We start from the raw sequence: 12205 nt of genomic DNA on the forward strand, positions 1-12205 counted from the left end.
TGTTGAGGGGACTCTGATTTCTGTTCAGTCATATGCATTTTTTGCGATGTTAATATTGCTAACTTTTCTTGAATATTAGGTAGGACTTGAGACGATGATATGTAGTTAGAAAGTAAAATGCTTTAGAGAAGCTTTCTATTTAAAGAAATAAAATATTTTGGCTTCCAAGAAAATACATTCATCCATATAAATAGTTATCGAATGTCTGCTGTGTGCAAGAGTTACAGCCAGTGTCAAGAACTGCATGGACCCTGCCCTCAAAGAGTTTACAGTCTAAGGCAGCCGTGGGCAAACTACGGCCCGTGGGCCGGATCCGGCCCGTTTAAAATGAATAAAACTAAAAAAAAAAAGACCGTACCCTTTTATGTAATGATGTTTACTTTGAATTTATATTAGTTCACACAAACACTCCATCCATGCTTTTGTTCCGGCCCTCCGGTCCAGTTTAAGAACCCATTGTGGCCCTCGAGTCAAAAAGTTTGCCCACCCCTGGTCTAGGGGGACAGATAACGAATGTGTACACAGGAGATAAAACAAGATAAGAAATGACAGGCGCCATAAAAGAAACTAAACCCATAGGAGGGAAAGATTATTTCTGGCTTTGGTTATCAAGATAGTAAAGGAAGAAGTAGATCTGATGTAAACGGAAGATAATAGATAATGATTTTATTCTAGCGCTATGTTTCAGGCTCCATGCCTTTGAGAGCCCCTGTGCCCATTGTTGGTATTTCTAATCCTGCACTGGCAGTAGGTTTCCCAATGGGCTCTCATTGTCAATAGAATACTGTTAAGTAATTCATCAAAAGGCGTTTCTTGTCAGTGCTCTCAATAAGTGCCTTTTCTGTAGCACAAGAAATACTATCCTGGGCCATCAGCTCCCTCGGATCTCAGATTTGTCACCTTTCTTTTCCAGGGACTTGTCATTCCCATATCTAAATCCAATTTTGTTGACGTGATCTTGCTGTTCTGAACATTTTAGTTTGAGTCTGTATTTACGAGAGATGTGAAGATAAAGGTCTATTAGCTGATCACTGCTGTTTCTTTTTGCTTAAACCACGTATATAGGTGTGATCATGATGGCTGTGGAAAAGCATTTGCAGCAAGCCACCACCTTAAAACTCACGTCCGTACACATACTGGTGAGTTTAAGTTCATTTTCATTTTCATCTTCAGAGAGCCAGTAAATACCGATGTTTCTGTTGAGACCTGTAGAGCTCTGTGGAGGGAGGGAGCCTTATCAGCTTAGCCTTCCACCTATGATATTTGACTTTCAGAGGTAAAAGGATCTAAAGGTTGGACTCAGGAATCCAACCTTAAGAAATGAAAACAGTACCAGGATACTCAATAAAAGAACCTGGGGGAAAACTAATCTCTTTAAACTTCCCCGGAGCAGGCTCTTCTCAGTGCTTTGCTCTACATTGAGTTTTAGGATTAAGATGGTTAACATTTAATTTAGCTAATGTGTAACAGCTGGTAACCTGAACCCTCATAAGAATACTTCCCTCTTTTAGGGAATAGTAGGTGTCTTAACTCAGTGAAATGACTTCATGGTCAAATTAACACTACTTGTCATTCTTGCAGGTGAACGACCCTTTTTCTGCCCCAGTAACGGCTGTGAGAAAACATTCAGCACTCAGTACAGTCTCAAAAGTCACATGAAAGGTCACGATAACAAAGGACACTTATACAATGCACTTCCAACTCACAACGGATCAGAGGTGTGCAGTATTTTCTCTCTGGCTTTGAACTGGGCACCACAGAACAGCAACCATTGTTTGTGTATCAAAATAAAAGGTCAAAACATCATCTCTGTGTATCTCTTAGTGAGAGGGAAGAAATCAGGGCCAAGCTCTATGTCTTGGGGATGGGGTGGTAGAAGCCAGAAATCTCACCAGACTTGGTGCTTCAGCCCTTGATTCAGCTCCCCCTCCTGTGTGTGGAAGAGGTCTTGAAACCCGAGGTCTAGAATGGCTTCCAGAGGACCAGCCAGATGCTCCAAAAGCGTGTATTTTCCCATGCATATCTGTAAAATGGTATATCTGTACTTGAGTTTGGAACACAAATTAATACTTTACCTCACACATCCATTAACCTGTCATTGGAGAACCAGGAAGAGGCTGGGGGTTCCCTTGCCCTTCTGAATTGTCTGCAGACCAAAAGGTTTGACAATCACCAGTTTAAGGCACTAAACCACAGAACAGGCCTCTGCAAAGTTTTAGGGAATTTTGTCTAGTCTTTGACAGGTTCCTCCACCGTATTTCCCTCTCCCAGCTCATTCCAAGAGACCCTAGGGTGAATTTCCTGTTCCTGCTGGTAATGTGGCATTGGGTACTTACCATATGTCTTTTAAACCTAGAAAGTGAGTGCTATTATTATCTTACTACTTCATAGTTAAAGAAGCAAACTGACCCTCTTTTGAATAATGAGGTTCTTAAAGTGTATAATATGATTTTGATTTGGGGAGAGACAGCATACTTTAATTCTGTGGTTTGCAACTTCTAAACAACAGAGGATCCCTTTAAACGGACTCTCTCCCTGTGTTTTATTAGCAATAATAACACTTACTGATTGTTTGCTGTGTGCCAGATACTGTGCTAAGTGCTTTTTTATGTTTTCTCTCACATGAGCTCTGTGAGGTCAGTCCTGTTGTTATCCCCATATACTGATAAAGAAACTAGAGGCAAGGAGAAATGACTTGCCTAAGGATCCAGAGCTTGTAATTAGACTTATTATTCCAGAACCTGGTTCCCGATCCCTATGTTGTGAGAGGCAAAACTGCATGTGTTGTGAAGTCTGGAGCTCAGCTGTCTGAATTCAGATCTAAGCTCAGCCACTAATCGGATGACCTTAGGCAAATGGCTTCTTTGTGCCTTGGTTTCTTCTTCTGTAAAAACAGATATAAATGTTAAGATTTGAGAGTCTTTGTCTGCTAAGCTGCATTTATGAGGTCATGATCAGTTTTCCGACTTTGGTAGCAATCCAGGGATAGTTTAACTGTTGACCACCTGTATGCATCGGAGGCCCCAGTGCACAGTGCTCGGACCTCTTCTCTGGATCACTCAGCACTGTCCAGTGGAAGTCTCCTCCAGCCCCAGGCTTTAAATGCCATCTTTGAGTCCTAGATTCATATTCAGCCTGGATCTCTCTGAACTCTAGACTTATCCATTCAACCTCCCACTTGTCATCTCCACCCAGATATCATCGGCTCTTCTCCAACTTGACATGCACAAACCTGTTCCTCCTGCAGGTTTCCCATCTTAGTAAGTGGCACCTATTTCTCTACTGGCACGGGCCAGAAATCTTGGAGTTGTTTTATTTCTCTCATACTTCACATTTACGAGCAAAGCCCATTAGCATTACCTTGAAAACATATCTAGAATCTGATCACTCTTTCTGGGTACCTCATTCAAGCCACTCTCCTCTTTTGCCTGGATTATTGCAGTCACCTGCTGAGTGGTCCTCTTGGCACTCCCACTCTGCCCTGACACACACTTTTCTACATGTCACCGAGAGTGATCTTTCTAAACCATGGGCAGGTAATGTCTGTCCTCTCCTCGGAACACTCCAGTAGTTCCTTGTATCGCTTAAAGTCAAAATTTTTACAGTGTGTTACAAGGCCCTACACTCTGGCATCGTCATTTCTCTGACCTAATTTACATCTCTTCCTCTCGCTTCAGCCATGTTGTCCTTCTGTGGTTCTTTGAACCAGGGAAGCTCAAGCCTGCCTCCAGGCCTCTGTACTTGCTATATCCTCTGCTTGGAACACTTTTCCCACTTATGCCCTCTTTCCTTCAGTATCTGCTCAAGTGCCACCTTATCTAAGAGGCCTTTCCTATTCTAATAAAAGGGCAGCTCCTATCCCAGCATTCCCTATTCCCTTGCCCTCTGTAGCATTTATTATCATCTTATATACAAATATATTTATTTGCTTGTCCCCTCCCCATACTGTAAACTCCTGCTACAATATAAGCTGTATAGCTGCAGGGACTTGGTTTTGTTCATTATTGTATTCCTGGGCCTGGAACAGTGCCCAATACATAGTAGATGCTCAGTGAATATTTGTTGAATGCATGCATGAATGGTAACATCTAATCCATTAGGTAAGCAGGGTTACCACAAAATATGTGAACTGATACTGGCATTCTAGAAACCCAGAGTTCAGAGTTGGCCTAGGCAGCCGTATTTTAATAGTCAATCCTCAGTAACGTTCTGAGGAAGGACCCCTGAGTTGCCCATATTGAGGACACAGTGATGTAATGGAAGGAAGAAGGACTTTCTATTAGAAGCACTGGGTTTCTGTTCTGTGAATGAGCTGCGTGATTTTGGACAGTTCACTGCCACTCCCCATTAATTTTCTCATTTCAAATGGAAATGTAAATTAACACTTCAAAGTTTTATATGAATAGCAAATGAGGTTATGTGAAATCACTTTGTAAATGATAAGACTAATTATACAAATACTGTTAATTTCATATTACCATGACTTGTTATTCTAGAGCAGTGATGGCGAACCTATGACACGCGTGTCAGAGGTGACACGCGAACTCATTTTTTTGGTTGATTTTTCTTTGTTAAATGGCATTTAAATATATAAAATAAATATCAAAAATATAAATCTTTGTTTTATTATGGTTGCAAATATCAAAAAATTTCTATATGTGACATGGCACCAGAGTTAAGTTAGGGTTTTTCAAAATGCTGACACACCAGGCTCAAAAGGTTCGCCATCACTGGTCTAGAGCCTTAGTTGGGAGATAATTCTTAAACTCTTTACTAATCATCTTTAAGAAATGTAAGTGATTCTTCTAAGAATATCAGGATTTTAAAAAGTGAAGTAATTCACATAGTTCTTGTTTAGATGGTTTACATCTAGACATTTGGGGCATTGTAATCAGGTGTTTTATTACATGATATGCTACTATAAATCCTGGTTTTTATGGGGGTACTCAGTAAGAATTTTTTCTCTTTCACAGGATGCAAATCACTCGCTTTGTCTGAGTGACTTGAGTCTTCTGTCCACAGATTCTGAATTTCGAGAAAATTCCAATACAGTAAGTATACCTGTAATATGGGTACTAGAAAAATAAGTGCAAGAACTGAGCACTCAATTTGGTGGGGAAATTGAGGGAGACCAATTTTTGAAGTCTTCCAAATGTAGTTGTGTTCAGTTACTTACTATTCAATGCAGTAGGAACAGAGACTAAATGACTATTTAAGGTTTAGGGTTTTCTGATTTTATTTCTGTTTTTTTGTTTTTTTGTTTGTTTTTTAATACAAGCTCTCATAGAGAGGTTGTTCTTTCTGATGCCTAATGCCTTTTGACCCAGATCACTCACTTGATAACCTCCTGGCCCCCAAATATTTCTTTCTTTATTCATTGAGCAAATATTTATCAGGTGCCTACTCCATCAGGCAGTGTACTGATGCTGAGCTTGTAGTGGTAAAAATGTAGGTGTGGTTCGTCCTTGAGGAGCTTAAAATTAGTCCCCTATAAGGGGGAACCTGAATTCCAGTCTCCAGATTTTCTGAAACCCCGCCGGTCTGATCTGAGTCAGTCTTTTCCTTTGTTTGAGCTCCCCACATTGGGGTTTTTAAGGCAACCTCCTCTTTGGGCCCCCTGCTAAAGGACAACCTGCTATCCAGTTCACTCTGTTTGGAATTTCCCCTCCTTTCCCGTGGCTCCGTGATGTGCCTTGCAACCACTGCATTAAGCCTGAGCTCGTGCTGCTCCGTGAGTGTGCTTTACTGTGTCACCAGCACCGGTTGTTAGTGTGCAGCTTTTGTTGTTTTTCTTTGCTAAATATAGCTTAGGTTAGAGTTTCTCGTTATATACGTCATATAAATAAGAAGGAATCAGTGCAATAGGAACAGAGACTAAATGACTCAGGAATGCTGTGAAAAAGTATTTCTCAAAGTGGAGTCATCTGCAGCACTTCTGCCAATGTAGGTTCTTGCTGCCACCCCAGCATTCCCTATTTCCTTACTTGCCCCAAGTCCCTGGGAGTGGCACCTGACACTGCATTTTTATATAAGCACCCCAAGGCCTGGGTCTGGTCATGGCAGAGTCGCTCTTACCAGACCAGCTCTGATAAGAAAACGAGATAGCCCCACCAGTGTGGCTCAGTGGTTGCGTGTCAACCTATGAACCAGGAGGTCATGGTTTAATTCCTGATCAGGGCACATGCCTGGGTTACAGGCTCCATCCCCAGTAGGGAGAGTGCAGGAGGCAGCCGATCAATGATTCCCTCTCATCATTGATATTTCTATCTCTCTCTCTCTGAAATCAATAAAAATACGTATATATTTTTAAAAAGATAACTATATATGTGGACAAAATATAAAAAACAACTACTCAAAGGCACCAGAGAGCAACCCAAATAGGCAGAGGTAACACTTGGAAGAAGGGGCCGCCTGAAAGATAGCAAAGGCACTTGGCTGGGTTTTCAGGCTTTTTGGCTTATCAGGGCCGGCTCGGTTGACACCAAACAAGGTGGCCAAAACTCAGTAAACACTCAGTGCTGCTGGCATGGTAATCCAGAGGGCAGAGGTCAGGGCTACCAAAGCGCCTAGAAAATGAGGGGCCATAGCCTGGAAAGGAGAGAATCACAAAAGAGAGCCCCAAGTCTTTGTGAAAACTGTGTCCAGATCTCTAGTTGACCCCTGAACTATGGCTGTGTGAGGCAGACCCTAAGCAGCGCAGCTAAGGCTAAAGAGGTGGACGAAGATTGCAGCTGCTGTCCACTGCAGGGAAGACAGAGTGTGAAGCTGGAGGACAGCCCAGTCGATGGAATGTTAAAGCAAACACTCTTCCAAGTGTCACAGAATCCGGAGTCTTTCTGTAACATGTTATTTGCAATGTACAGTGTGATCCAGAATTAGTAAACCTGAAAAGAAACAGAAAACTTTTATCCTTATTCAAGAGAAAATATAATCCTATGGAGACCCACCTCAAGCTGAACCAGATGTTAGACTTGGTGACAAGGATTTTTTTTTTAATTCTCACGAGGATGTTTTACTGATTTTTAGAAAGAAAAAAAGGGAGAGGGAGAGAGAACCATCGATGGATGAGAGAGACATTGATCAGTTGCCTCTGTATGCCCTCCCACTGGGGATCAAACCCGTGACCTAGGTATGTGCCTTGGCTGGGAATCAAACCCGCAATCTTGCAGGCACGGACAATGTTCCAACCAACTGAGCCACACCAGCAGGACTGCAGACAAGGATTTTTAAGTAGCTCCAAGGAATATGCTTATAATGATTGAATATGTAGGAAATCTCAGCAGAGAAATAGACTTTTAAAAATGTACCAACTGGAAATTCTGGAACTGAAAATTTATGTGAAATAAAATATTCACTTGGATGAGCTTAGCAGCAGATTGGAAATGACAGAAGAAAGAATCAGTTAAGTTGAAAATAGGTCAGTAGAAATTAACCAATCGGAAGAAAAAAACAAACAAACCATAGTAAATAAGCACTTCATATGATTTTCATGCATATTCATATTTCAGAGCTAATGCTTTAAAAGAAATGTCTGTATTGGGTAGCCTGGTTGACCTCTGAGCTGTGCAGCCTAAGATTTCTGGTTATAATAGCTCTTTAATCTCAGATTGTTAAATAGTTTAGGGGTTTACTCCTGGCTAGGGCTGTGACGAATGATTGAGGACCTTTCTGGAGCCCTGGGGTCACCGGGGAAGAATGTTGGTATGAGGGACATGAAGTGCGTACTTACAAAAAACAGGACTGCTTTCCTACTATTTACATCCACCAGAGAGAGGCTGCTCTATCCCTTGGGGTTACATTACATATTGTGCCCTTACTGCCCAGCATTTATCCCAGAATTGGAAATAGTCTCATTTTTAGCCTTTCAAGCTAAGGCCATAATTCCTTGAAGTCATAAGATTAATTTTGCATTGCTTTACTTTGCTTTAAAAAAAATTGATTGTTAAAATCAAATGGTAAATGAATACACCATAATTTGTTCTTTCTACTTCCCTTGGGTATCTGGGTAGTTTCTAGTTTGGGGCCATGATGAATAGTGCTATGAACATTCTTGTGCATAATCTTTTGGAGTCATGCAGGCTCATCAGTCAACGTTATTGTTGATGATTTGTAAACAGGAAGAACCAAAAAACAACCACGAGGAAGTTGCAAAGTTTATAGTTTAGTGGTAGTTGTTAGCCCACTATTTTTCAAAATGGGTTGTACCTTGCTGTGGCCGGTGTGTCTCAGGGGATAGAGCATTGGCCTGCTCACCCAAAGGGTTGCGGGTTCCATTCCCAGTCAAGGGCACATACCTGGGTTGTAGGCTCGATTCCTGGTCCCCGTTAGGAGGCAACCAATCAATGTGTCTCTCTCACATCGACTTTCCTCTCCCTCTCTCTCTCTTTCCCCCTCTCTCTCTCCACTCTCCTTTCACTTTCTCTAAAAATCAATGGGAAATATATCCTTGGGTGAGGATTAACAACAACAAGAAATGATTGTACCTCATTATTGGGTTATAAAATAGTATTTATAATCAGCATTTTAAGGACATCAACAGAATAGAAAGTATTAGAAGACATTGTGTATAGTAAGGATAAGCTTCTATTTCTTAGACTTTCATTTCAGTTATACACATGGATATGTATGTAATATGAAATATATATGTATATATATACTTGATAATATAAAATGTACTTCTTTGTATCACAATGAAAACTTTGAGGGCCACTGTCTTGCCTGCGATTCTCAACCCGCTGTGGATGGAAGCTGGAAGCCTCACATAGATTTCTGCCTTCATCTCTGTCATCCTGGCAATCCGATCCACCGAACTTCCCCTCTCAGCCTTCCTGATGGTGGAGTCATGCTAGAGCAGTGGTTCTCAACCTTCTGGCCCTTTAAATACAATCTCTCATGTGACCCAACCATAAAATTATTTTCGTTGCTACTTCATAACTGTAATGTTGCTACTGTTATGAATCGTAATGCAAATATCTGACATGCAGGATGGTCTTAGGCGACCCCCGTGAAAGGGTCGTTCGACCGCCAAAGGGGTCGCAACGCACAGGTTGAGAACCGCTGTGCTAGAGTAATTGGCCTCTCTTGGCTCAAAAGGGCAGTTTCCTCTCTGAGGACCTCTAGATGGGTGGACTGTTCTGCTCAGCACACCTTGCCCAGCCCCAGAGCGATTCTCCCCCCACAAGCAGAGTTGTTGCAGAATGGCCTTAAAGTACAAGTTGGCACTGGGCCCAAGTCTGGCCTGCAGATAGGTTTTGTTTGGTTTATACAGTGTTTTTAAATGGATTTCAGTTACTTGCTTTTAATGACAAGTCAGTAGACTTCACCAAATGATCCAAATTTGGGACTGTGCTTGAGCTCTGGTATTCCCCAGCCTGCAGAACCACGTGGCAGGATTCCACTGAAGCCCAGATGACGGGGTGCGTGCTCTCTGTCCCAGCCTCCCGACAGAGAGCACGCTTCACTTATTTCTAGGACTTGTCTAGACTCTTGGAGGTTGCCTTTGTCACTCTTGTCCTACAAAATGAATGAGTGGAGGTGGGTTGCAGATAAAAGAATTGGTGTTTTCCCCTTCCCTTAACTAACAGGAAGCCTGGAGGTGGTCATTTTATTTTATTTTTTAAATATATTTTTATTGCTTTCAGAGAAGAAGGGAGAGGAAGAGAGAGATAAAAACATCAATGATGAGAGAGAATCATTGATCTGCTGCCTCCTGCACATGCCTGCAACCCGAGCATGTGCCCTTGACCAGAATTGAACCCAGGACCTTTCGGTCCATGGGCTGACACTCTATCCACTGAGCTAGGGCAAGGTGGTCATTTTATTTAGTGCTTGTCAAGACTCAGTTCCTCAGAGTAATATGTGTTTGTTTATTTCACATTTTATCTTTATAAATGTTTCTGACCTTATTTGTAAGTTACAAAGAATCAATGTAATGACAAGAAAATGGTGCATATAAAAGGATCACTCTTGCCTGTCATTCAAAGTTCTTTATAGTGGTTGATTCATTACCAGGTATACATATTAGAATATTATAGATGTTATGTAATGTCCTTGAAAGTTATTAACAAAATATTACATGAGAAAAACAAGTTGCAGGTAATGGGTATTATTCAATCCCATTTTTATGTAGGATTTGGTCTCTTGGAGTATGGGTCAACATACTTTTTTTGTAAAGGGCCAGATAGTAAATATATTAGACTTTGTAGAGCACACGGTCTCGTCACAACTCCTCAGCTCTGTTGTAGCTGGAGCACATGAACAATAAATGAACAAGCCTGCCTGTGTTCCAGGAAAGCCGTATGGAAGCAGGCATTCAGCTGCTAGTCAGCTCATCAGGTTCTGTTTTAGCGTATTTGAGGGCCCAGTGTTGCGTGTCTGAGGTTTAGGGACATAAATGTCACCTGAAAAGGAAGAGTTAGAAACAAGAAGCACCTCAGAAGATCAGGTGGTGCTGCTGCTCTGTGTCCTCTCATTGCGAAGAATTGCCTCCGATGCGGGTCTCACATCCTTGTCTTTGTCTGTCAGACACAGGGCCAGGACCTCAGCACACTTTCACCAGCAACCATCTTTAAGTCCATGTTCCAGAATTCAGATGATACGGCAATTCAGGAAGATCCTCAGCAGACAGGTTTGTTACACAGTCTCTTCCTGCCCAGATCTCAGCTCTGGGAAGGGAGTCACACGTTGACTCTGAATGACAGGCATGTGAAAGATCACTTCAGTTTCTGTGAATGAAGTGACTTTCAGTGAGGGGTTAGAAAAGTAAGGGCCTTCAGTTCAATTCCATCTTTTCCCTACTTCCCTCAGCAAGGGTCTCCTTGAGGGTCTGCTTTTCCCTAGACCTTCAAAGAGGAGGGTCTCCTTTTCCAAAAGCTCTTGTTGGCTTTAAAAAATGAGAGGAACTGTGAGGTCTTCTGCTGTGACACCCATTTGTGAGAGGGTAGGATCCACCGGCTTAGCTCAGACTGTTCGAATGAGAATCTCCCTGAAGCCTCACAGTCGTCAGAAAGCGTGCACACTGGTCATGCCAGAAAGGATGTCAAGCCCCATTTGTAGAAAAGCCTTACGACGCGTTTTTTTAAGCTAAGACCTACACTAGGTCTTCACATTTAGCAAGTGCGGGTGATTGTGAAGCCTGGTTCTTGGACCAGAGGTGCCATTAAATGAAAGGCAGAAAGCCAGCCTGCTAGCAATGAAGGAATTGGCTCCAACAGACTTCAGCTGTCTTTGGTTTAGCTCTTAGTGACTGTGTTATTGTGGCTCATCGAAGGCTTGGGATATGTATATATGTTTCTATTTCTTTTTTTTGCCAGCTGCCTTGATTGAAAGTTTTAATGGTGATGCAGAGTCAGTCAATGATGTTCCGCCACCCACAGGAAATTCAGCATCTTTATCTCTTCCACTTGTACTGCAGCCTGGCATCTCCGAGCCACCTCAGCCTCTACTACCAGCCTCAGCACCGTCTGCTCCTCCGCCTGCTCCCTCCTTAGGACCTGGTTCCCAGCAAGCTGCATTTGGCAACCCCCCTGCTCTCTTACAACCTCCAGAAGTGCCTGTCCCCCACAGCACACAGTTTGCTGCTAATCATCAAGAGTTTCTTCCGCACCCTCAGGCACCGCAGCCCGTCGTAACAGGACTTTCTGTTGTTGCTGGGGCTTCTGCGTCAGCAGCGGCAGTGACGTCAGCCGTGGCAGCAGCGCCCCAACCACAAAGTACTACTGAACCCCTGCCAGCCATGGTCCAGACTCTACCCCTGGGTGCCAACTCTGTCCTAACTAATAATCCCACTATAACCATCACCCCGACGCCCAGCACGGCTATCCTGCAGTCCAGCCTCGTCATGGGAGAACAGAACTTACAGTGGATATTGAATGGTGCCACCAGTTCACCACAAAACCAAGAACAAATGGTAAGTATTATGTATAAGCAGGTCCAGGGGGGTGAAGTGTCCTTACATAGGGGACATGTTCAGAGGCTTTTGCTTCAAAAAAGGAAAATGGCTGTCAGGCTCTGAAACATGTAATTGTGTCTCTCGGTCACTTTTCCCAGGATCAGGTGGTGTAAACCCAGGGAATGCTGTGGTTGGTACCTACAGAAGGGCGGCAGAGAATCAGGCTTACGTTTCCCGAGCAGTGGGCACTTGAACAAATGTTCCACCTGCAGCCTACTCCTGTCATCTAGGACAGGCACGCATTCAGACAACTCC

General features: G+C 42.8%; 1 protein-coding gene across 2 annotated transcripts in view; it reads left to right on the forward strand.

The window, feature by feature from the left end:
- MTF1 (metal-regulatory transcription factor 1) overlaps window positions 1-12205 on the forward strand; it is a 43803-nt gene that overhangs the window by 24934 nt on the left and 6664 nt on the right. For both annotated transcript variants that reach the window (XM_006777268.2, XM_006777269.2), the window contains exons 5-9: window positions 1066-1139; window positions 1582-1718; window positions 4974-5051; window positions 10525-10627; window positions 11313-11908. In XM_006777268.2, coding sequence (XP_006777331.1) covers window positions 1066-1139; window positions 1582-1718; window positions 4974-5051; window positions 10525-10627; window positions 11313-11908 — 988 coding nt within the window. The remainder of the gene's footprint in view (window positions 1-1065; window positions 1140-1581; window positions 1719-4973; window positions 5052-10524; window positions 10628-11312; window positions 11909-12205) is intronic.

Source organism: Myotis davidii, unplaced genomic scaffold, assembly GCF_000327345.1.
Source record: "Myotis davidii unplaced genomic scaffold, ASM32734v1 scaffold88, whole genome shotgun sequence".
NCBI classification, from domain to species: domain Eukaryota; kingdom Metazoa; phylum Chordata; class Mammalia; order Chiroptera; family Vespertilionidae; genus Myotis; species Myotis davidii.